Source organism: Natator depressus, chromosome 5 (genome assembly GCF_965152275.1).
Source record: "Natator depressus isolate rNatDep1 chromosome 5, rNatDep2.hap1, whole genome shotgun sequence".
Lineage (NCBI taxonomy): Eukaryota > Metazoa > Chordata > Testudines > Cheloniidae > Natator > Natator depressus.
In genome coordinates, this window is record NC_134238.1 from 64,668,179 (window position 1) to 64,692,426 (window position 24,248).

General features: G+C 39.1%; 1 protein-coding gene across 1 annotated transcript in view; it reads right to left on the reverse strand.

Moving 5' to 3' along the window:
- Positions 1-2,883: 2,883 nt before the first annotated feature.
- LOC141988184 (uncharacterized) overlaps positions 2,884-24,248 on the reverse strand; it is a 65,716-nt gene continuing 44,351 nt past the window's right edge. The window contains exons 9-13 of the mRNA XM_074954017.1: positions 14,756-14,913; positions 13,100-13,142; positions 7,791-7,977; positions 3,777-3,912; positions 2,884-3,062 (exon numbers count right to left, since the gene is read on the reverse strand). Of these exons, the coding sequence (XP_074810118.1) occupies positions 2,963-3,062; positions 3,777-3,912; positions 7,791-7,977; positions 13,100-13,142; positions 14,756-14,913 (624 nt within the window). The 3' untranslated portion in view covers positions 2,884-2,962. The remainder of the gene's footprint in view (positions 3,063-3,776; positions 3,913-7,790; positions 7,978-13,099; positions 13,143-14,755; positions 14,914-24,248) is intronic.

Below are 24,248 nucleotides of genomic sequence, written 5' to 3' on the forward strand. Positions count from 1 at the left end.
TCTGTGAACTTCACTGCCACAAGAGGTCATAGAGTTAACTACTTAAGCTGGATTTCTAAATGGTTGGACTAACTTTATGTTCATGACTAACATTTTATGCTGCAGTTCTATGTATGCTAAACTAAGGGAATCCTATCTCGTGATTCAAGGTGTAAGCTGATTGCTACAAGGGTGAGAGGTTTTTTTGCTGTGTGAAGCAGTGGACAATTGACAGGATACAATTTTTTTCCCCCTTCCTCTGAAGCAACACAAGCAGGATTCTGGACTTGATGACTGAAAGGTCTGATAAATCCCATGATTCTAATTATGTGTTAATTTGTTTTAGTGAGTGAGCTGCAATAATGTCAAACTAATGCAGAAAACACATAACAAACACTTGCAATAGTATAAATGGATTTTTTCCAATCTCCCCCCACTTTTCAAATATAATTAAAATGATGAGGCATATTAAAACAAAACAAAACAAAGCAAAACAAAAATCAACCTCTACAGCCAGGAAGAAACAATCTCCTTCAGGTATCTGGGAAAAAACTCTTGAGAGAAAAATGTAATAAACACAACTTGACAAACACCATCAATAAATTTTAGTGACAAAAGGAACTCATAATTAAGCTGACTCAAATGTATGAACACTGAATTATATAGTGCTATTTATAATTACAGTTGACCAATTAGAATTAGATTACACATGTATTGAAAAGTCAGATTGAGAAACTTATGTGTGTTGAGGGAACATTATTCACAAAAATTCCTTTTGGACATCTGCAAGGACTCTGGGAAAAAGTCCCAGGAGAAACCACTCAAACAAAATATTATATATCAGATAAGAGTGCTGTGAATACTTTAAAAAATGAAAATAAAATCAGCCACATTGATGACAGCTAAGTATGACCCTGAACTACTGACTATGACTTCTGCTGGCATGGGGTCACCAGTAGGCATAGAGAGCTCCTTCGTATGCCAGCCTTCTCGACCCAAACACCATTGTCCCCCAGCAGTTTTAGGAATGGGAAGGCGCGTGCATTGCCCTATGGCAATTTCTGGCTGGCAAATTGCCACTCAGGCAATGCTTCCATTAGCCATTTGACATAAATTAGAACAACTCCCAGGCTGCTGTGATCTATGCAGGCATTAGTGCTGGGTGAGAACCAGCTCTGGCTCAGAGAAACATGACAAGTCATCTTTTGGATCCTCTTCCTTTGTGCCCTATAGAACCTGGCTACAGCTGAGAGCTGGCTTGTTACCTTTAAAAGCAGTGATATATTTTTCACAGATGACTTGTATTTAGGATCATTTGGAGAAAAATGAAATGGTAATACTTTTCCCTTCAATTTATCGATTTTGCTTCCATTTGGAAGCATCAGAATCACAAAATATAAAGAGCCAGATCCTGAAGCTATACTTATTTACACCAGCTAAGAATCTAGTCTTGATTCTACAGCATGGAAGTGTAAATCTCAACAGTAAACACTGACTTATGCCGCGTGAGATGATTTTTTGAGTTCTGATATATTTGCAGTAGAATGTATGTGAAAATAATTCTCAAACATAGTAACATAACACTAGTATGCTTCAGGTGCTAGTACAAATAATGAACTATAATCATACTTTTGTAAAAATTAGAATTTTATCACATTACATCATTGAATAAATTATTAGATGACTTTTTTTGACTCATTTGATGCAGGGTTATGGTGCTATCTCTCATCCCTAGGTTCAGAGGAAATAGTTCTTCTTAGCCTCAAATCCATTCCTCTCCATAAATGTGGTAAACCGTGATAGCAGTCGGCCAGACCAAAAATACTTTACAGTTAAAATTTACATTAATATAGAGTGAACATGAACAATAAAATAATAAACATTCAATTCCATATACACAGCACTGTGCTACTGGATATGGAGCCTTTGGCCTCCCCGTCAGTCCTCTCTGTCAAAATTCCTCTGAACTCAGTCAAAATGCCTCAAAATGGTATTTTGAGCTTCTCTCTTTCACCAATAGAAGTTGGTCCAATAGAAAATATTACCTCACCCACATTGTCTTTCTAATATCCTGGGAGCAACTTGGCTACAACTTCACTGCATGCTCTGTTAGGGTCTTTTCTCGCCCTGGCCCCAACTTTGAGTTAGACACAGTCCATATATTTCAGAGAAAACCCAACTGAGGGATCATCTTGTAAAAGTAAATTCTCACAAGGGTTACATTTGCATGATAAAAACAACATATGCATAAAAAAACAGTAAAATGTACACTGAAAGTCAGTGCTTTCTCCCTTTAGATAAATACAGCAGAACCTCAGAGTTACGAACACCAGAGTTATGAACTGACCAGTCAACCACACACCTCATTTGGAATGGGAAGTATGCAATCAGGCAGCAGCAGAAACCAAAAAAGAAAAGCAAATACAGTACAGAACTGTGTTAAACGTTAACTACTAAATAAATAAAAGGAAAGTTTAAAAAATAATATTTGACAAGGTAAGGAAACTGTTTCTGTACTTGTTTCATTTAAGATGGTTAAAAGCAGCATTTTTCTTCTGCATAGTAAAGTTTGCAATGTTCAGTTACAAACTTTTGAAAAAATAACCATAATGGTTTGTTCAGAGTTACGAACATTTCAGAGTTACAAATAACCTCCATTTCCAAAGTGTTTGTATCTGAGATTCTACTGTATTATGATGCAGCAAGAAGTGTAGTTTATCAATTCAGGCAAAATCCCTGTTCACTGGTATAAATCCAAAGTGACTCTGCTTAAGTTAGGGGACCATGGACCACAAATAGAAACATAAAAAGACTATCCACAATGTAGGTAACATAAATTAGCTTTTATTTACTAATGTTTACAAAAGATGTGTGGTACATACCACTGCTAAAGTTCATCTGGTGCTAAAATATCTTGTCTGTTGGGAGATATTGTCTTGAAATGTATTATAAAGGAAAGTATGAAGAAAAACTATATATTTTTTCACATCTTTGTCTCTTCCAGTGGTCGGTTCATGAAGTCTTGAATGGCCTGGTGTAGGGTTACCCATTTATTAACTGAGGTTTTCAAAGCAGTAATCCATCTGAAAGAGAGGAAAGACCAACAACTGCCACTGAATGGGTGTCATATGTGCACTTGGAAGATAAAATTCTCTTGAAATTGTTTTTTATAAATCTGTTGTACTGTCTTGTCACTAAAAATGCTAATAAGTGGACTGGAGACAGTGGGAAGGGAAGAACTGGCTGTAAGAGCAACATATCTGGGCACAAGTTTCCAAATTATTTAATAGCTTCTCATTATAAGTCAAATCCTACAACTTTTAGTCTTAGGGATATCAGTGGGAGTTTTTTCTGCACTAAGACTACAGAATGTAGCTTTTAGAAAATGACTTCATAGGCAATTTTTTTAATTATGATGATCAGTGTTGGAAGTAATTCGTCTGTGAGAACTAGAAGTACCTACTTTTCACTTAGTCTGACCTATCATGAAAGGCACTTAGGTGCTTCCATTTAGTATGACTACTCACACATCCTTATGAGAGCTACCATCACAAGGTTCCCCCTTGAACTGCCGCAATTCAGCCTTGCTATAACTCCAGTGATGACAATAACAGAACTCATGACTCACATGTGCCAGCATATTTTGCTGCAGTGTGACTAAAACTAATGTTACGGAGAGATGAAAGCAAGCAGGTGAAAACAAAAGGGAAAGATTTTAGCAAACATTCTTGAACCACAGTGCTCTTACTTGCTCTAAGAGTTTGGCAAAGAGAAGTGAAACAAAGATCTCCATTTACCGTTTGTTTTCATTTACATTCTCTGCACATAAGTAGAAGGTTTGAAACTCTTCAGATGGGGGTTTCATTTCAATTACAGATCTCCTGGAGCCAAGTGTCTGTTCGCTTACAGTGTAACCTTGCAGGTAAATCCCACCTAGAGAAAGGGAAACAGCACAAATAGAGAGTGGTATGAACCACTTGTTGGTGTAAACTGCATATGTGCCAAGTTCTTTCCTTCTACTTAGCAACGGAAAGGTTTTTACATTCTCTTTTCAGAGACCTAGGCAGTGATGCTTCCAAAAATAATGTAACAGAGAATTAAAATACATATACATAAAAATATTTAGTGAAAAAACATTAATGTCCATTTTTACTTTGAAAAGTGACTGGAGAAATGGCAGTTCCTCAGTTACAATGATTTCCAGATCAAATGTATTCAGTTTACAAGTAAAACAAATATTTGTTTTTCTTACCTGCCAGCCCTGCAATTCTACCTGAGATATAAAAGTCAAACTGAGTTCTTTTAATTTTGCACATCATCACCATCAATGAAGGTTCTACAAATCTTTGGATGAAAAACACTATACAACTGCTAAATATTTTTATTACTACAGTCCAAATTTTGCCCTTGGTTACACCTGTGCTCTCCATGGTGTTGCAAAGATGAAACTGATCTGTCCCTTACTGGAACTTAGTAAATAAATTTGTTGCTACATGAAAAGTATTGAAATCCAGCTCAGTCCCTTTTGGCTGCATTGACTCTACAGGGATAATGGAAATAGAAAGCATTAGAAAGGTACTTATGTCACTTATGTCAGCAGATATGAATATGAATACACAGATAGCAGTTCCTTTGAGTAAGAAAATGCCATTTTTACATAGCACTTTTCAAAACGAAACAGGGCACTAGGGCTCTGACTTGAAGTGTCAATAGCAGAGATATAAAATTAAGACTTAAAATGATTATGGGTCCAAATACTCACAATAGCCTTAACCCATGTTCTACATTCATACACAGAAAATCATGCAGCCAGCTTTTTGAACACACAGTTTTGGGGGCAAACCTCAAAATGTGGGTGTGTAATTTTGGTCATGAGAATTTAGAAGTTGCTTTTGCAAATGTGGCTCATTTTGTCAAGTATTTTAGACACATCGTTTTACCCGCTTTCAAATAATTATTACCTGGTGATGGATCCTGCTTCCACTGAAATCAATGAAAGCGTTACCAGCAGCTTTGATGGGAACAAGATCAGCTGTAAGTAAGGAGTGGATTCCATATAGTTTCTTTCAGTGTGTTTACTACTGAGCTGTTAATGTGTGCAATTCCAACACAGTGCCAGTAATTTTCTCTGAAATTCCAATTCCAATTCCAACACAGTGCCAGTTGGGTTTTCTCTGAAATATATGGACTGTGTCTAACTCAAAGTTGGGGCCAGGGCGAGAAAAGACCCAAACAGAGCATGCAGTGAAGTTGTAGCCAAGTTGCTCCCAGGATATTAGAAAGACAATGTGGGAGAGGTAATATCTTCTATTGGACCAACTTCTATTGGTGAAAGAGAGAAGCTCAAAATACCATTTTGAGGCATTTTGACTGAGTTCAACTTTTCATTTGTAGTTGTTCATGCTGGCTGGCACACAGGTTGGCAGTACCGATGTAAGGATTTCTTAGAAAGAATTTAGCTTGTTATTAAATATGAATGGACAAAAATATATAATTTTGATAGCTTTTGATTTTTATTGTCCCTTTAAATTCAGAAGGAGAGGCAAATTTCAAAATTCCAAGCTCCTGCTGGTGGTAGTAGTTCCCTTTCTTTGAAGTGTTGCCAAAAGCAGCCAAGGCAGTTAACTCTGAAGAGTGGGCGTTACATACATAACAGCTACGTACTTTTCATGACCTATTCATCTATGCCTCAGTGTCAGTGACTACACTTCCCTAAGAAATCATAACTGTTCAGTTTATGGTTACATGGTGGATAATGGGCTTGAAAGTAATTCTGGGTGACATTTTTCAGACTTTTTAAAATGAAAAATGCAGGCTTGAGTTGTCTGAAACATTTTGCAAATTCATGTTGAATTCACCAAATTGTTTCTCCAACTGAAATACTAAACCCAAACATTCCTTCCCAAAACCTTTCCTTTTCATTTTTTAAAACTAACAATTTCAATTTGTTGATTTAAAAGGACTTTTCCTTTCAAATTTTACTTTAATTTTATTTTAAAAGATTTTTAAAAATCCTCAAAAATGAAATGTTTTGTTCAACCCAAAAGGAAATTTTGAGATTTTCAATTTGCTGGAAAATTTGAAAAGTTTTTGTTTCAGGTCAACCTGAACTGTTCAGCCACTGAACTGAAACATAAGTTATTTACACAACTCTACTTAAATGTCCCAGGAAGCTGATTCGAAGTTTATCAAAGTTTGTCTTCCAAATTGTGAGTCCTACATTAATAGTCCTACTGACATCATATCAGGTACCAAGGAGATACCAGTTAACACAGTGTCAGTGGAAACTGTGTTTGTAAGGTACAATCTGCAATAAGATTGGAACAGTTCAGAAAAGGAGTTAGGGTAGCAAGAGAAGATCCACTACAATGTCAAAGAAAGCTGGTTTGGTTTATTTTAAACAATAGTGTATTTAAAGACCAGAAGGGCATGAGGCTGAGAAGTTAGAGCACAAAACTAACCTCCCAAAATACCTGATCACTAATTCTAGTTCTGCTACTGATTCACTGTATGACTTTGGGCAAGTTTCTGTCTCAGTTTTCAACCCCAGAGAGATATTGTAAGCACTAGTTATTTCATTGTTGTACAACCCTTTGAAGCTAAAGAGTGCTATATTATTATTATTTATTATTAAAGAGTGCTAAAGATTATTATTAAATTATAATACAAAACCTCTTTGTTGACTGAATTGTAACAAATAGTAAAATACTGTCCAATACAACAGCTAAATGTATTTCCCCAGTAGGCAGAGGAATGAGAAAAGAGTAGCCAATCAGGCAGGAACATACAAGGTGAGAGAAATCTGAAGTGTATAAGAAAATCACACAGAGTTAACAAGTTTTCTAATGTGTGCAGCTAATGACAGTATATATGCTATCATGTTGGGGGCTTGGCCTCATCCCCTAGCAAGCTTACCATTAGGACCATACATCCAGTTAGTGTTGCTACATATGCTGAAGGGCAGCCTGGTCCCTCAACATGTGTAACAGGCAGAGCTCCACCCTCCTCCTCTCTGCAGTGTACCTGAAGCCCTAGTGAAGTGGTCTGTCCTTTGATCTGAGAGCAACCCTCTTTAGTACCTCCTACCTCCAACTCCTCAGGACTGGGAGCAGCAAATTTCCTGGCCCTGAGCCTCATCCCCCTTTCTAGGTGACTGCTGCCCCCCTCCCTGCTGCTCCATCTTCTTGAAACACCCCTTCTCCCCAGTGCTGTGCTGGTCCCAAGTGCCAGTACTAGTTCCTGGGACCCAGCTTCCACCTTACCTTGGAAGTCTTCTGTAGGGGACCCCTGATGGCCTTGCTGTCTTGCTGTCTTCAAACGGTGGCTGAGTGCCCCCCACTCCCCCAATCTTGGAGGAGCTGCCAAGGGGAGTCACTACCTTCCCAACTTACAGAGCACCACGAGTAGGGTCTGGCCCCACCAGCAGACTGAGCTCAGCTGGCTCTGGCCCTGTTGGCCCAGTGGAAGTTCCACTCCCCCAGTGGATAGAGGAGTTTACCTGCCTACATAATGGAGAAATACCATAATCACATGGAAACCTGCTCCAAGCAATAACTCAGGGCAGTTTGCAGCAGAGTGTGCTGTCAGTGGGATGAAGCTAAGGAGCTTGAGCAATTTTTGACCCGCTCTGGCAGGGTGGCTCTTGTCACTAACATTCAGCCAATACTTCACTCTCTAACCTGCCAACCCCAATATGATTTCTGCCAGGAAGGGCACTATTTCACCTGTAGAATAATAAAACACTTGCATTAAAATAGTGTACACTCTTTCATGTTAATATGAATCATTTAAAAACAAAGAGTATCACCTACCTAGGGCATGTGTGGAGCGAATGCCAGCATAAAAATACAAACAGCCATCCTTCAGAATGCAGTAGTGCTGAATCCACACATCCCTGGTTTTGTCCAGTTGGTGGAGGAGACCCAGACACTCTGGGTTTTTGATAGCGAGGGGTGGAAGGCTGGTGTTGTGCAGGGTGACATCTACCCATACGTGATTCTGTAGAGTTAATACAAAATAGTTTCATGAGGAGCATGCTTTTATTCTGCAAAGGCATTAGCCCCAAATCCCCTGTTCTAAAAATAGCTTTTATTGCTACTGTGATTTGGAACATCAAGGGTTCTGGAAACGCAATTAACAGGCATATATTTTATAGCAACTACTCATCGTCTTCTCATTCCTTCTTAAAGGAATTCTTTGTCTTTTTCTGCACATATTCTACACTTCAATTTTTGTTAGTACCAAAACTGTACTAAGAGGACTATCATGCTAGCTGTTTTGGAAGTTGCCTGACTTCATTTCTCCTTATTTATTACTTCAGTACTCACTGTTGCCAAAGATAGAACTAACGATCATGTTCTGGCCTCAGATACTTTCACATCAACAGGAGTTGCGCAGAAGTATCTGAGAACAGAATATGGCAATGAGACTTGGATGAATGCATGACCATGTGCTAGATGTCTGTGGTTGGCCTTCCAATTCCATTCTAGAAGGTGGAATCTTTTTGGCTAGTCAGGGATTTCTTTAGAGCCATTTCTAGAAGATGTAAATGTCCAGGTGCTAATATTATAGATGTAAATGTCCAGGTGCTAATATATATAGTGTACACAGAAAGATAGCAGAGCTAGTAAAAATCAGGAGGAAATACACAAAAGGTCATTTAATACAGCTGACCTGCCTACAATGAGTTTAAACAGGAACCATGTAATTTCCCTCCCTCTTTTTTTACTTCTAAAGGACATCTGGATCCAAACTTCTACATCTAAACCTAACATGCTTTGTTTATCTGCAATTTTTAATGTTGCGTCAACCTATGTCATTGTCATCTGAAGTCCTTGGGGAGAGTGTCTGTAATATTGGTAGCATCCTGCTCTGTTTCTGTAGGGGTTTTCTTTTTCATTCAATTATTTCTTCCTCATCCTTGACAAGGCAGAGAGAGAGAGAAAAGAGTTGATCCTATATAGCTAGCTATATTCTTTACTGTGAAATGGAAACCTCCTGGGGCTTACTGCAGCAGAGTGCAATAGATAAATGTAGTGTTACACCGTGCATTAGTGGAATAGATATCCCCATCTAGGTTCATTAGGAGGACATAGTGTCAGTGTATTAGTGTGCTGAGCCACTGCATTTGAGATGAAGTATTACAGGCCTGTAATATGTTTTTGCTGGTGGTTCTAAAAATTCAGTTACAGCACCTTGAGTAGCATTTCAGACAATACAACAAAAAGCTTCTCTGCTAAACTGAAAAATGAATGCAAAGTTCATTTAAAAAAATGGGAGAAAGCAATTAGCTGAAAACAATACTTACTAATGAAACAAGTTGTGCAATGAAATCAGTATATAACCCTCTTACCCCAAAAGGGCTATTGTCTGCTCAGAGACAAAGCTAAAAAGTCAAATCAATCAAAATAAGCACCCAGTAACTTAGAAAACAGGTCCAATAAATGGCTAATTATGCTGTTAGTGGCTGAATCAAAGTAAGATCTTTCTATTGCAAGAGATAAGATGGACATTGATAGCTTAAAGCCTTTTTTTATTATGATGTTTCCTATCAAACTAAAGTAAGATTATTACTTTTTTTGCTTTTAAGTACTTTTTGGCTTGTTTTCTAAGCTATGTTTATTTTTTATTTCTTTGGTTTTGGGTGCATAATTATAATTTTTTGTATTTATTTCATTTACTTTGTTTTCAGGCCCAGTAGATTAATTTGCATTCACACTCTAAGGTCAGATTTATTTGGCCCCAAATGTAGGTTTTGTAATAATAAGCTCCTATAAAATCTGAAACCAATAGAAATGTTTCTATTATTGATTTTATTCTAATGGAAATAATTTAAAAAGAAACAACTAAACATTTCCCTTGAATGTTTGCAAAGCCATCCCTGTAGCACACTGATTGGAGAAATGACTCTTACGGAGAAATGGACTATAATCTAAAGCCTAACTAACTAATTTAAACTGCAAAAAATAAACAGCATGAATATTGAAAAGTAAATTAGATTTTTATAAATTCTTCCCTTTTTACTGATCTAGGATGTAGTTTTTAATCTAAATAAGAAAATTGTTTTAAAATTTTGATTTATTTTCTTGACAGTGTCCTTTTAAAGACATTTAGATTTTTACCCCAGGCTTGACCCCCAACTTTGAATGATCTCAGCTAAGGCTCAAGACCAGAGAACAAACAGGCTCAAAATCTACCCTTATTTAAAGGGATACTATCAAGATAAATATAATTTTTTTAAAAGCTTGAATGTCCTGTAGTGGAAGAAGGTGGGAATTGGCAAAGGTGGCTTCAAGAAGTCTTTGCAGCTCCTGGATCTTGGGGGTGGTCAGGAACTGTTTGCTGTAAATTGTGTCAAGAATACATAGCTATATAAACAGATAGAAAAAGGAGTTGAGGCGTATCATATAATTTACCCTTCTTCATCTTTTTACACTTCTGAAAATAACAAACAAACAAAAAAACAACCAACCAAGCGCATGCGCACACACAACACCAACCAAGCAAACTTTGTTGTCAATGCATTTTGTCTGCTCTGACAGTGGATGCTAGAATGGCCTAAAATGAGTCAGATGGCTTATAGTTACATCAGATTTCTTTAATCAGTTTAAACCATTGGTGGCAGCAGATGGAACATTGAAATGACATCAACCACGCATCCTTTTCCTTGTCCAAGATCCTGACGCAGACACTTAGAGAGGTGGCAACGGTTTCTAATATGGCTCCATACCACGTAATGATTCCCACTACACTGAGGAAATCCTCAGGAAGCTGATGTGCTGAGACCACAGGCAATGGTGTTTCAATTGTTCTCCCCTGTCTATCTATATTGTACCATCTGTTGTCCTTTGCCTCATACTACATTGTAAATTCTCTGGGGCAGGGACTTTTTTTGTTCTGTGTTTGTACAGCACGTAACACAGTGGGGTCCTGGTCACATGACTGGGGCTCCTAGGTGCCACGGTAATACACATAACAAGAACAATATTTAATTAATTATATACCAGACATATGACCCTTTTGCAATTATTGACAGGTGGTATGATTCAAAGAGAGTAATGCGAGGGCAATTTTCACAATGAAAACCTGAGGATGACATTGCCAGTCTCACAATACATCTCCTGGCCCAACTTTGGGATAAATCAAAGCAAGCAGCAAGGAAGGTTATATGGCGAACATTTACAACCCCCTTCTCTGTTTCGCAAAAAAAGCCTGCTACATCTAAAGATTCTGCCCTTAATTATGTACCCACCGCTCCCATGGAAGTCAATGAGAGCTTTGTGCATAACTGAGGGCAGACTTTGGTCCTTAGCGTGTGTGGTGCTGTATATTTTAAGAGTTTTGTGCAAATGGCATAGAATCATAGAACTGGAAGGGACCTCGAGAAGTCATCTAGTCCAGTCCCCTGCACTCAAGGCAGCACTAAGTATTATCTAGACCAGTGCTTCTCAAGCTATCTGATGTGGGGGACCGGCAATTTTTTTTTCCGATGTGCACGCAGACCGGCAGCCCATGGCTCGCAGACTGGCACCGGTCCATGGACCACCACTTTGAGTAGCACTGATCTAGACCATCCCTGACAGGTGTTTGTCTAACCTGTTCTGAAAAATCTCCAATGATGGAGATTCCATAACTTCTGTAGGCAATTTATTCCAGTGCTTAACCACCCTGACAGTTAGGAAGTTTTTCCTAATATCCAACTGAAATCTCCCTTGCTGCAATCTAAGTCCATTGCTTCTTATCCTATCCTCAGAGTTTAAGAAAAACAATTTTTCTTCCTTCTCCTTGTAACAACCTTTTACATACTTGAAAACTGTTATCATGTCTCCTCTCAGTCTTCTCTTTTCCAGAATGAACAAACCCAATTTTTTCAATCTTCCTTCATAGGTCATGTTTTCTAGACCCTTAATCATCTTTGTTGCTCTTCTCTGGACTCTCTCCAATTTGTCCACATCCTTCCTGAAATGTGGTGCCCAGAACTGGACACAATACTCCAGTTGAGGCCTAATCAGCATGAAGTAGAACGGAAGAATTTCTCCTAGTGTCTTGCTTACAACACACCCGCGAATACATCCCAGAATGATGTTCGCTTCTTTCTGCAACAGTGTTACACTGTTGACTCATATTTAGCTTGTGGTCCACTGTGACCCCCAGATCCCTTTCCGCAGTACTCCTTCCTAGGCAGTCATTTCACATTTTGTATGTGTGTAACTGATTGTTCCTTCCTAAATGGAGTACTTTACATTTGTCCTTATTGAATTTCATCCTATTTACTTCAGACCATTTGTCCAGTTTGTCCAGATCATTTTGAATTTTAATCCTATCTTCCAAAGCACTTGCAACCCCTCCCAGCTTGGTATCATCTGAAAACTTTATAAGTGTACTCTGTATGCCATTATCTAAATTATTGATGAAGTGAACAGAATTAGACCCAGAACTGATCCCTGCGGGACCCCACTCATTATGCCCTTCCAGCATGACTCTGAACCACTGATAACTACTCTCTGGGAATGGTTTTCCAAGGACCATGCTAAGGACCAAAGTCTGCCCTCAGTTTTGCACCCACCTTATAGTAGCTCCGTCTAGGTTGCATTTCCCTAGTTTATTTATGAGAAGGTCATGCAGGACAGTATCAAAAGCTTTACCAAAAATCAAGATGTACCACGTCTACCGCTTCCCCCCTAACCACAAGGTTTGTTACCCTGTCAAAGAAATGTATCAGGTTGGTTTGACATGATTTGTTTTTGACAAATCCATGCTAATAGCTCAGAAATGTCCTCAGTCAGCTCCTTGAGTATTCTAGGATGCATTTCATCAGGCCCTGGTGACCTGAAAACATCTAATTTGTCCAAGTAATTTTTAACTTGTTCTTTCCCTATTTTAGCCTCTTCTGATCCTACCTCATTTTCACTGGCATTCACTACACCCAATTTTATACAACTCTGAGGCAAAGAAGTGTAACAGACACCATTCCACAGATGGGGAACCTGACACCCAGAGAGATTGAGTTGCTTGCAGCCCCCATTGTGTCAGAGAGAGGAGTATCACTCAGGAGGTCCTGTTTCCTAATCTTGTGCTCAATTCACTAGAGTAGTTTGCCACCCAAATAATAAAGCATTACCTGATGGACAGGATGCACAGCTTTATCCATAGCCTCCAGCCACCTACAAAATGCCAAAAGAAAAAAGAAAAAAAAGAATAACTTGGCTTGGTACAATGGAACAAATATCCTTCACAGAGTCTTTTCGTTTGCTGATATGGACATCTTTCAAAGACACGTGCAACATTGAGGACCATCCTAAGGCTTGAAAATATATAACTATATATACAAACACACACATAGGCTTAGAGCGTTATTCACAAGATGACACTTCTAACTAGCAGCAGAAATAATTTGCCAGCAACAGACTAGGCTTATTATAAGTGCAGCAATGTTACAGAAAATGGATTCTTTTTAATACAGTTTATCTGTAGACAAATTAACAATTCTTTCTGTTTCTTTTGTTACTAGGCTGAGTAAGAGTTGAAGGTAAACTTAAAATACTACAACAAACTGGGTATTTTAAAACAAAGGAGACTGATTTCCTGACCAGGTTGTGCAACTGTTTGGTATGACCACTCCACCACAACTACACTATGCACACCGCATGTTGTTGTTATTTCTAGATTTAATTACTTGGGAGGTGCTCAGATACTATGATAATAGCAGCTGTGTAAGTACAGAGCTATAGATGGATGGATAGATGAGGTTGGGTGTATCAAATAATTCATCCTTCATCTCTTTACATTTCTGGAAATACAGAAGAAAGCAAAAAGCAAGGAAAATTGGTTTCAAACACATCCTAACTGCTCTGACAATGGATGCTAGATTGTCCTAAAATGCGTCAGGCTGTCTGAAAGTGTTGCTTAAAAGAAACATTACCTACATGCAGTTTTTTTTTAAAACAGTTTAAAACCCTGGGTGGCAGCTGAAAGAAAGCAGTAGATTTCAAAAGCTCCCTAAGATTATTTCTATGCTGCAGCTGGGAGTGTGCTTCCAAGCTCCAGCAGACAGACACATGCTAGCTCTGTTTGAGCTAGTGCACTGAAAACAGCAATGTGGCCGGGGCAGCATGGACCGTACATCCCCAGGGGAGACTGGGTGGGCTAGCCTGAGCCGCTGTTCTTGCTACCCCCAGCCACACTGCTCCTTGAAGCGGGAAGCACTCTCCCAGTTACCGTGTAGATAATATTCCCTAATTGCGACACAAAACCAATGCTAAGGGCAGTGAGACCAACAGACTCTTGTAAGTGGGTTAAAAGTTTTAAAATGGGGTAAAAAAACAAATGTGACAGGGCAAGCAGAGGGGAGGGTAAGGAAGGGACTGTGCTCTTTTTCAGTGCTCTGCTGGCCAAAACATTGAGTGACATTATACTTGGGTGTGACATTATGTATAAACAAGTAAAAATCCATGAGAGGATTTACTATTCCATTTAAGTAGTGGGATGAGGATATGGAGGTAAGAGTGTGTGTGGGGGGTGGGGGGCAGTGGGGTGGGGGTGGTGATTCTCTCTTAAGGTCACAAAAATCAGGCATGTTTTCACCCAGGGAAATCCTGAGTGGCATGAGGACATTATTTGTTCTGAAAACCTGTAGAAAGCTGAAAAATAATTTTTGGGACCTTTCAAAATCAAACCCTCACTCCTATAGGTGAGTGACAGGTGTCTTTTAGAGAAATTTTTGCACAAAACACCCCCACAAGCTCTAGAAAAAACAGTAATATAAATAATGGTTTACCTTTTCATCTCTTGGTTTGAAGTTGCACAATAGTAGAAAATCTTGTTTCCAGTCTGAGGCATGCATTTAAACACAAATGGTTTACCCAGGCTGCTGTCAACACCAATTTCCGCACCTTCTAACTTTGTTACATCTAGAGGTTTGCACTTTCCTTCATCCTGTAATTGATGAGATAAAGGTGAAGGAAGCTTTGCCATGTCTTCAGAGCACAATCATGGGGAATTTAACTGTTTCCTGAAATATGAAAACTATCACTTTCCCAAGGCCTGGGATAAACTAACGAAGACATTTCCAAAGGCACAAATAGGAGTTTGGTGCCAAACTGACATTTGTGCCTCTGAAAATACTCCCCTAATTTTCATTTATTGTGGCAGCTGGAGGCTCCAGAAAACCTCCCCTCCCTGTAGATTCACTCAAGACAAAATTTTCAAACATGGCCTCTAAATTTGCCCCTGCAATTTTGCTCTCGCAACCATTTTTGCTTCAGCAAAATGTGTTCACACATCTTCCAACTTTTGGGGGCACAACAGCAATTTTCAAAAGCATCTTCATGGGTGATTTAGAAGCACAAGCCTCTTTGAAAGCCAGTGTGGCTTGTCCCTTACCTTATTTCTGCATCTTTGAAACTCTAACTGTGCAGATCTGAGGTACCAAATTCTTGCACTCTCAAAATTGTGTGCATAAATTAAAAGGCTAGATTGCAGTGCTTTTGAAAATATGGCCGTTAATGTCAATCTCTAAGTCAGTTGTTTTCCCCATTAGCATCAGACAACTTTCAAGAGAGCCCATTTCAAAGTCTTTTGGAAAGTGTTTTAAACTGCTTTGCTTTTTAACTATTACTGGAGCACTGGCAATCGCATCAGATTTGCCAGCGGCAAAATGGAAGCTGACAGTTACTTTTGGGAAACAGGGGCAGCATTAGTGCTATTAGCATAATGCTCAAATAATGGGATTTTATAAACTAAAAATGCATGAATTATTATGAAATTGCATGACCTTTATCAATAAGGGACAATTTTTCAAAAACCACAGGAAGTGCTTATGTTGCATCTGAAAAATATACACTCAAACAAATTCTGGCATGCACAAAGTATCCAGCTGTGTGTGTAAAATGAATATTTGCGCATGTAATAACCTCTGGGCATATGTGATTACTCATTTGCACCTGTGCATGCCTTTTTCTGCAGAAGTAAAATAACCACCTAATTTTGAAAAGTAGAATCTAAAAGCACACCCGTAAGCACATTTCCTAAATCCTTGTGCTTTTTTCCCTCTCTTTCATAGCATCCAAAGTCAAAGCCAGTACAATATCTGAAAGGCATTCCCAACAGTCAGTGCTGTGTGACCTACTTTATAAATAATACTTTCAATCACAAAAACCACAATGAAATATCAGCATAACTGAATGATATGTTCAGGCTCCAAACCTTGCCCCTGAATAAGCAGTCTTTGAACAAGGAGTTCTGCAGGACTCAAGGTGATGGCATTCTAACTTCAGCTCATGGTTTGTGTCCCCTGCTCCAGCCCACAGGCTAATGGCCTGGACAACTGCTGTGGTAGTGAGGGATAGGCCATAGAACCCATACAATGGCAGATTCATACCATCCCTCCTCCAACTCCTTTTCTGTGCTCTCATAGTGAGCCCATGCAGAACTCCTTCTGCTTTCAGGTGTATGTCCCCTTTTATGGACCCTCGATGGCTGACTCCCAAGCAATCATTTTCACTCCCTTTCAACCTTATGTGCCCATAAAATGGGTGGGTCAGATCTGGGGTTTACATTTCAAAGTAAGATCAAATGTCCTTTATTTGTTACCTCCTAGTTCTGTTTTTGATTAGCCTGAGTTTCGAGGGAACTGTTTCTCCAAAAAAAGGAAAGCATTTAGCAAAGTGTATCAGTCAGTAAAAGCAAAAGCTTATTTGAGTCTTAGAAAGAGACCAGTGAAAAAGATGGACGTGTGTATCTAACACTTCATTGAATTAATTGGTCAGTAATGTAGAGTGCACAGCTACTTGTTCTCGAACCAGCCCTATTTTATTTGGTGTAAACACATCCAGTGAGTAAATGACATGCAGAGCATTTTCAACGTGATTTCCTATGATCAAAGGATTTTGTTTGAATAGAGTCAAATTGACTATTCTAGTTAAGCTGCTTTGTGTAAGAAGAGGAAAGAACTGGAGAGCTATATGAGCACATTTCATTCCATCTGCAGCAAGTGAGCTCAAAATCAAGAAAAGGGATAAAAAATAAAAGATTAAAAATAAGCTATTCAAGAGAAGGCAAATCCTGAGGAGATGGTGCAAAAATAACTTTACCAAGAAAGAAATTGAGTCCTAGAAAAGAAATTATGAAAGGGAATCTGAAATGCAGCCAAAAAATTAAACAGCATTAGAAAAAGTGAAAGTGAGGGATTGGGTGGCTCAGGAGACTAGCAATGGGAAACGTAGGCAGCCATCTCCAGATCACTGGATCAGCTTTGGCTTAGTGGCAATTGGAAAGTACCTTTGCCTGTTATCTCCTCCTATGTGTCCTCCCATTTTCTGAAACGCAACACATCAGAAACTGAACTCTTCTTTCCTCCTAAACCATCACCCTTCCCCTCTTTCCCATTGTAGCTGACAACTCCCTGTCACTCAAGTTCTCCACCTTGGGGTCAGCTTTGACTTCTCCCTATTTTTCTCTAACTTTCGGAGTCTCTCGCTGACTCCTGTTGCTGCTCCCTGTATAAGATCTCTAAAAGCAGCCCCTTCTTCTTTGCCTTTGCTGCCTAAAATTCGGATTTGAATCTCAATAATTTCTTGGCTGTAGCCTTCTCCTTTCTAGCCTCCTTTTATCTCTCCTCTATAGGGTGGGGCACACTTACTGGCAGAGCATGAGACTTACTTTTCCTGTCAGTAAATAGAAGACTTTAGTCTCCAGAGCTGTATGCATGGCACCTTTCACAGATATTAATTTAATGTAAAAATACTTAATCTTTGAAAACAGTAGACATCTAAAAAGAGGAATAAATCTTAGTGAGAGGAAAAATACCTGAGACAGGCCAAGAAAAAAGAAAAGAGTGTGACTAGGTCTTTGGGTAACAGCATGCAACCTACTGGTCTGCCAAATGCAACTTATGCATCACATCAGTGAACAGTATTTTTTTATTTATCAATGAGAGAAATTCAGAGGAAATGGAGGAGACTCAGGAGTCAGTAGCTTTTTAAATGTAAATTGAGAAATATGTCCTGTAGCAGTGGGAGGCATGAAAGGTGCACAGAAGAAATCAGATTTTATGCTGTCTGTAAATAATGTGGCAGCTCCCTGACTGTGATGATAAAGCTCTGAGCAAGAATGAAGAACAAACACAAGTGGTATCTCTACAAGCAATGGCTCAGTCCTAAATCTATTTATAGCTAAGCCTTTTATATGAAGAGCTTAGGCTTAGCAATGAATACCCAGGCCTGTATAAGAGAACAAAGGATTGGATCTTTGTCAGACTGAAAGGCTGTGAAAGGTCCACACACAGTAGGCAGATGATTTCTTTCTTGTTACAGTAATTGGAATCTGAATATACCAAAAGAAATTAGGATAATTTAAAAGGACTCTCTCTCTCATTGTGATGCTGTATTGAGCGTGTGTGCAATCAACAGAGAGCATGTACCATATTGTCTGATTTTCAGATTTCTACAATTGTACTAAGCTGTCATCTCTGTAGTGCACAGTCCCAAAATGTAGAGGTGAAGTGGAGGCTGATTTGGCATTTTGGAAAGTAGAGGGCTACCTACGTTAAATTGCTCTGTCCAATTAGGAAGTGTTTTCACTTTATTATTCCTAATTTTCCCCTGTTCTCTACAGCATGGGAGTGAAGTGATGTGTCAGATATGAACAAAGAAGAAAGGAGACCTGCATCCATCTGGTCAGAGGCATGTGTCTGTCTGTGTGTAAATGTTGCTAATATTAAGCATTGTTTGGTCCAAAAAGAAACAGAAATTTGATGCTTTCATGGTATTCTGAACAAGAAAGATGTTGGGCAAATCTACTAACACAGGCATCTCCTAATAAAGGCAGTTGCACACTGGCTAGCAACAACCATCCAAGAAACAAAGCAAAACCATTCCACTGAAGAAACCACCATGAATGAGGGAGAGACCTAGATTAGGGTCCTCTCGTTTGGAAGTGGTGCTCCATAACTATCTATATGGCATCTAGCTACCACAGAGTTCAATGCATTAAATATATCTTATGTAGAGAAGAGAAGATCGATTGAACTATTCAGATGGATTGGCACAGGCTTTGTAATAGAGACAGACATGATACAACATCTCTCATTCAGGCGAGATGATGTAATACTTGTTTATTAGACTGGGCTCTAATCATCTTTATTGGCTGGGAGGAGATTCTGTTGTTGTGAAATGCACAATCCACTCTTTCCTCACTCCCCTCAGTACTCAAGCTGTCATGCAGTCACCCTGTGCCTCAGGGCTTCCTACAGGCACTGAACCTGGGAGCCTACAAAATGCAATTTTTTTTAAACTGTGCTATATATAACCACGGTGACTGATACAAAGTGTATTGTCTTCTCCTTCACTGAGATACTGGGAGTACAGAGAGACTCCTTAGTGAAGGCAGCAGTGTACCTACTGCAGGTTTCTCTGTGGCATGTTTCAGAGCATTATAACTGTGAAAGAAATATATGGAAGGCCAGAATTGTGAGACTTGGGCTGCATGTGCCGGAGGATCTAAATGGAAGAGTGGTATCAGTTTTTATTCCTCTGTTTCCATCTTCACTCATGTCCAGGCCCTTTCCCTAGATCACAGAATTATAGAAATGTAGGGCTCAAGAAGTCATCTAGTCCAACCCTCCACGCCGAGGCAGGATTAAATATACTTAGATCATCCCTATCAGCCTGGGTGCTGGGGGTGCTGCAGCATCCCCTGGCTTGAAGTGGTTTCCATCAGATACAGGGTTTACAATTTGGTTCAGTGGCTCTCAGCACCTCCAATATAAAAACTGTTCCAGCACCCCGGTCTAACAGGTGTCTGTCCAACCTGTTCTTAAATATCTCCAGCCACAGAAATTCCACAACCTCTGTAGGTAACCTGTTCCACAGCTGAACTATCCTTATAGTTACATTTTTTCCAAATATCAAATCTAAATCTCCCTTGCTGCAAACTAAGCCAATTACCTCTTTTCCTACCCATGCCACTTCTGTCTTTACATCATCTCCAAAATTTGTTCCATTCCCAACCAAGTCATTAATCCATATTTTGGTAATTTCCTAGCCTAATTACAGAAGCCTCCTTCTCTCTACCATCTATTCTGTCAATTTTCCCACCTCCAGGCCATCCAAAATGTTGCCATCAAGATCATCTTCCTTATTTTAAAAAGTATGATTACAGAGTTCCACACCATTCTGAACTGGTGGAACTGAGAAAGCAGATGGAATAAATGAAAAGGTAATAAAGTCTGAGCAACTGAAGGGCACTAACTCAATCTAGACTATAATTCAAGTGGTCTGTAATGTCTGGAAATGCCAGTTAGTTTCTTCTGGAGATATACATAAATGCCATACTTTCACATTTGAGGATGGTCACCTTTGTAGCTCCCCATATACTACAGTCTGAATTACTTTTAGTTCAGTCTCCATTTCAACTACCTGCCTGTGTCTCTCTTGCTCTCCTCTTGTCCTATATGTGCTGATGCTAAAACTCTAGGCAGTAAGTATTAAGGACATATCAAGACAGTAGAAATTAGTGTTTTAAGGTTTCCTTTTTTTTAAATACGCGTTTTCCGTTGGTTTCTCAAAACCCTATGAAGTCTGCGCTTTTTCTTTCTAGCGTCATGGCGCCACATGCTGTATTTTCTTTTAATCTTTTTTATTGGGTGACAAATTGATTATAAACCCAAATGGCTGAAGTCTTGAATTTGGAAGTTATGATCCTCCAGCACCATTTTGTTTGTATTTAACTCCAGTGTGTTGAGCTTCTTGTATAATAAATAACTGGAATGACTTCTTCAAATCTGTGAGATCTGTACTCTATTGTTGGTAGAAACCAAATACATTTCCATGATGGGGAAGAAGAATTGTGTCCCATCACTTCCCCAGTGAATCAAAAATACTGTGTACGTAGTTCATTAACAAAAACATACCAGCTATAAATAGAGGAATACAGATTCCACAGACTTAACAGTCTTTGGGATATCTGTGGGTTAATTTGTGTCTAGTACAGTGGGGGATTCAAAGGTGGGGGAAGAGAGAGTTTAAGGGCCAGATTTGTAAAGGTATTTAGGTGTCTAAAGATACCGATAGGAGACCAGAGAGATTTTAAAAAGCACCCAGGTGCCTAACTTCCCAGGGGAAGGACCTGGAAGCAATGGATCAGATTCTCAGCATAAATAATCGTAGCTCCATTGAAGCCAATGGACCTGCAGCAATTTATGCTGAGCATCTGGCTCAGTGTTCCCACTCTGACCCTGATACTGCAGACATGCCCATGAGTAGTCCCTGCTGAATCCAATGAGATGATCACTTGTATAAAGCTACTCATATACATAATTGCTTGCAGAATGTAGGCCGGTGACATCATTTCTCTGAAGGGAAGACAAAATGGCCTTGCAGACAATGTGACTAAAATCTATTGCAATAGATATCATTTCACAAATGTGTGAAGGGCGAGAATAAGTCTTCAACAACCACCATATGGGCAAATTATTATATAAACAACTGCAAGAACATCAGGGCAATTAGTTTAACTTTTTTTAAAAATAATTTTTCTGTGGTACGGAAAAGCAAATTTCAGGTTGGATAACTTCAGTTTTTGACCCACATGTCTGGAAAATAGAGCTGAAGGAGGACATCCCTTCACCTCTCAGTGTTTGCTGATATGAACTAAAACAAGAGCTGAGCTCAAAATCTCAATCTGTACCCTATCTGTTGTAAACAGAGGATCCAATTCTCTTCTCACTTACCCTGCTGTAAATCTGGAGTAAATTAGTTGAGGTCAGAGGAATTACACCAATGTAAAACTTATATTTTTGTGATCAGAATCTGGCCCTGGCTATACTTAGAAATTGGTAAATCCAACTAATTTGTTGGAAGGAGATATGCAAATGGGCCCCCAGAAAGTACTTTTGTCCTCTGTGTATTGTTTTAAAGAATGTCTTACATCCACTAAGTGGAAGAATCTGTCTTCATCAGTGAGCTGAGGCTGGGGACATAATGTTTCACGCTTTATCTTATAGTTGACATGGACGTATAACTCTTGAGTAAAAATAAGAGCATAATTTGTAATTCTCTTGGAAAAGAGAGAGGGATGTGCCAGATCTATCTACTGTTCTTCTCTTCTACTGGCAGAAATTATACCCAGAAGAAATGACAGTGCCAAAAGGCCTTATTCAGATCCCATTGACTTCATTTAGAAACTGGATCTATCAAAAAGTGAAGAAGTACATTATTAGGAAGACCAGACTGAAAAGGTACCTATGTAAAGAGCTCTTCAAAAGACCATCAGACCGCAAGAAGCAGTTGAGAGGGCTTCATGTTTTTTAGGTGTTTAAAAATAGTTTAAATAAATAAGTATTGCAACATTGTACTTTAACGTATTCTTTGGAGTAAAGAAAAAGAGGGAGAGCTGATGGTTGACAAGAACTGTCTGAACTGATGCAGCATGTGTCCCTATTGTACAAAGACTGCTAAGGCAAGAAGATGAATAATAATTATTAGTACAAAACATTTATGCCGTGCTCTAGATTTACATACCCTTTACTAGCACAGATAAAAGCATATTTCCTGTCCCAAAGAGCCTACAATCTAAACATAGGCAGGGAGGGTTGTGAAAAAAACAACATTCTTTAAAATAAATCAGGTGGTTAGAGGAAAAATATGGCGTCTTTATGAGGTCAAATACAAATCCCAGTAACAATGAGGAACACTTTCTTGTCACTAGCTCATGTTAGTTAGAACTCTACCTGATGGAGCTCCCAAGGAGTACTGGGTAGCTGGTTGAGTGAGAAAAGAAGATTGTGCAGAAGGCATGACTACAGTTTCTTTAGTTCCAAAGGGTAGAGATGGGTGAACTGGTTTGGATGAAATAAGAAACGCTCCACATACAAAAACCCTGTAACCCAATAATAGTACTTAACCCAGTTCAACCCTTTTGAGAGTTTTGATATGGTTTGATACTTTGTTTGAGGCCAAAAGAAATGATTGGAGGAAGGCTGAGATATTTCTGGATTCCTCTCAACTGGACTAAAGTGGAGTCAGTCTACAAGCCCATCCCAGAAGAGGCAAAAGGGGCCTACTAGCCACTCCTGAAAGGTGGGGGGAGGTTCTATACTGGGAATCAGTGACTCTGAAAAAGATTTGGTAGGTGTCATAATGGATATTAGCTGAACATGAACTCCCAATGTAATTCTGTGGCCAAAAGAACTAATGCGATCCTGGGATGCATAAACAGGGGAATCTCAGGTAGGAGTAGAGAGGTTATTTTACTGCTGTATTTGGCACTGCTGTGACCACTGATGGAATATTATTCAAGAGTTCAAGAGACACAGTTCAAAAAGGATGTTGATAAATTGGAGAGGGTTCAGAGAAGAGCCTCTAGAATGATTAAAGGATTAGAAAACCTGCCTTATACTGATAGACTCAAGGAACTCAATTGATTTATTTTAACAAAGAGCAGGTTAAGGGATGACTTGATTACAGTCTCTAAATAGTTACATGGGAAGCAAATATTTAATAATGAACTCTTCAGTCTAGCATAGTATAACATGAGCTAATGGTTGTAAATTGAAGCTAGACAAATTCAGACTGAAAATAAGGCATCAATTTTTGACTGTGAGGGTAATTAACCATTCGAACAATTTACCAAGGGTTGTGGTGGATTCTCCATCACTGACAATTTTTAAATCAAGATTGGATGTTTTCCTAAAAAATATGCTCTAGAGATTATTTTTGGGGAGTTCTATGGGTTGTGTTAAACAGGGGGTCTGATTAGATGATCACAATTGTCCCTTCTGGCCTATAGGTCATTGACTGACGGGGCAAGGGGGAGGGAAGACATCCTCCCTCCCCCAAGAGGTAGAGAGGGCCTGCTATGCTTCTGCCCTCCTCTGCTAGATTATTATTATTATTTGTATTGTGGTGGCTTCTGGAGACCCCAGTCAGGAGAGAGGCCCCATTGTGCTAGTAGTTGCACAAACACATAGCTTGACACTGTTCCCCCAAGCGGTACGAATCTATTATGCAACAAGCAAGGATAACAAAAGAACAGGGGCTCATGAGAGGATTAACGAAATAAGATCATGTAGTTACATAGGTGACTATGTGCACAGTTTGATGGGTCTGAATCATTTAGAAGTTTTTTGTTTTATTAATAATTAAATAAAGTCTGCTAGCTCCTATTGCCCTCTATTGTAACCATTACTAGTTGGCTAGTGTTTGATAGGAATCTCAGTGGAGGTGGAGAGAAAGGCCTATCAGGTTGCCTACTGACAATGCTAGATGGAGAAA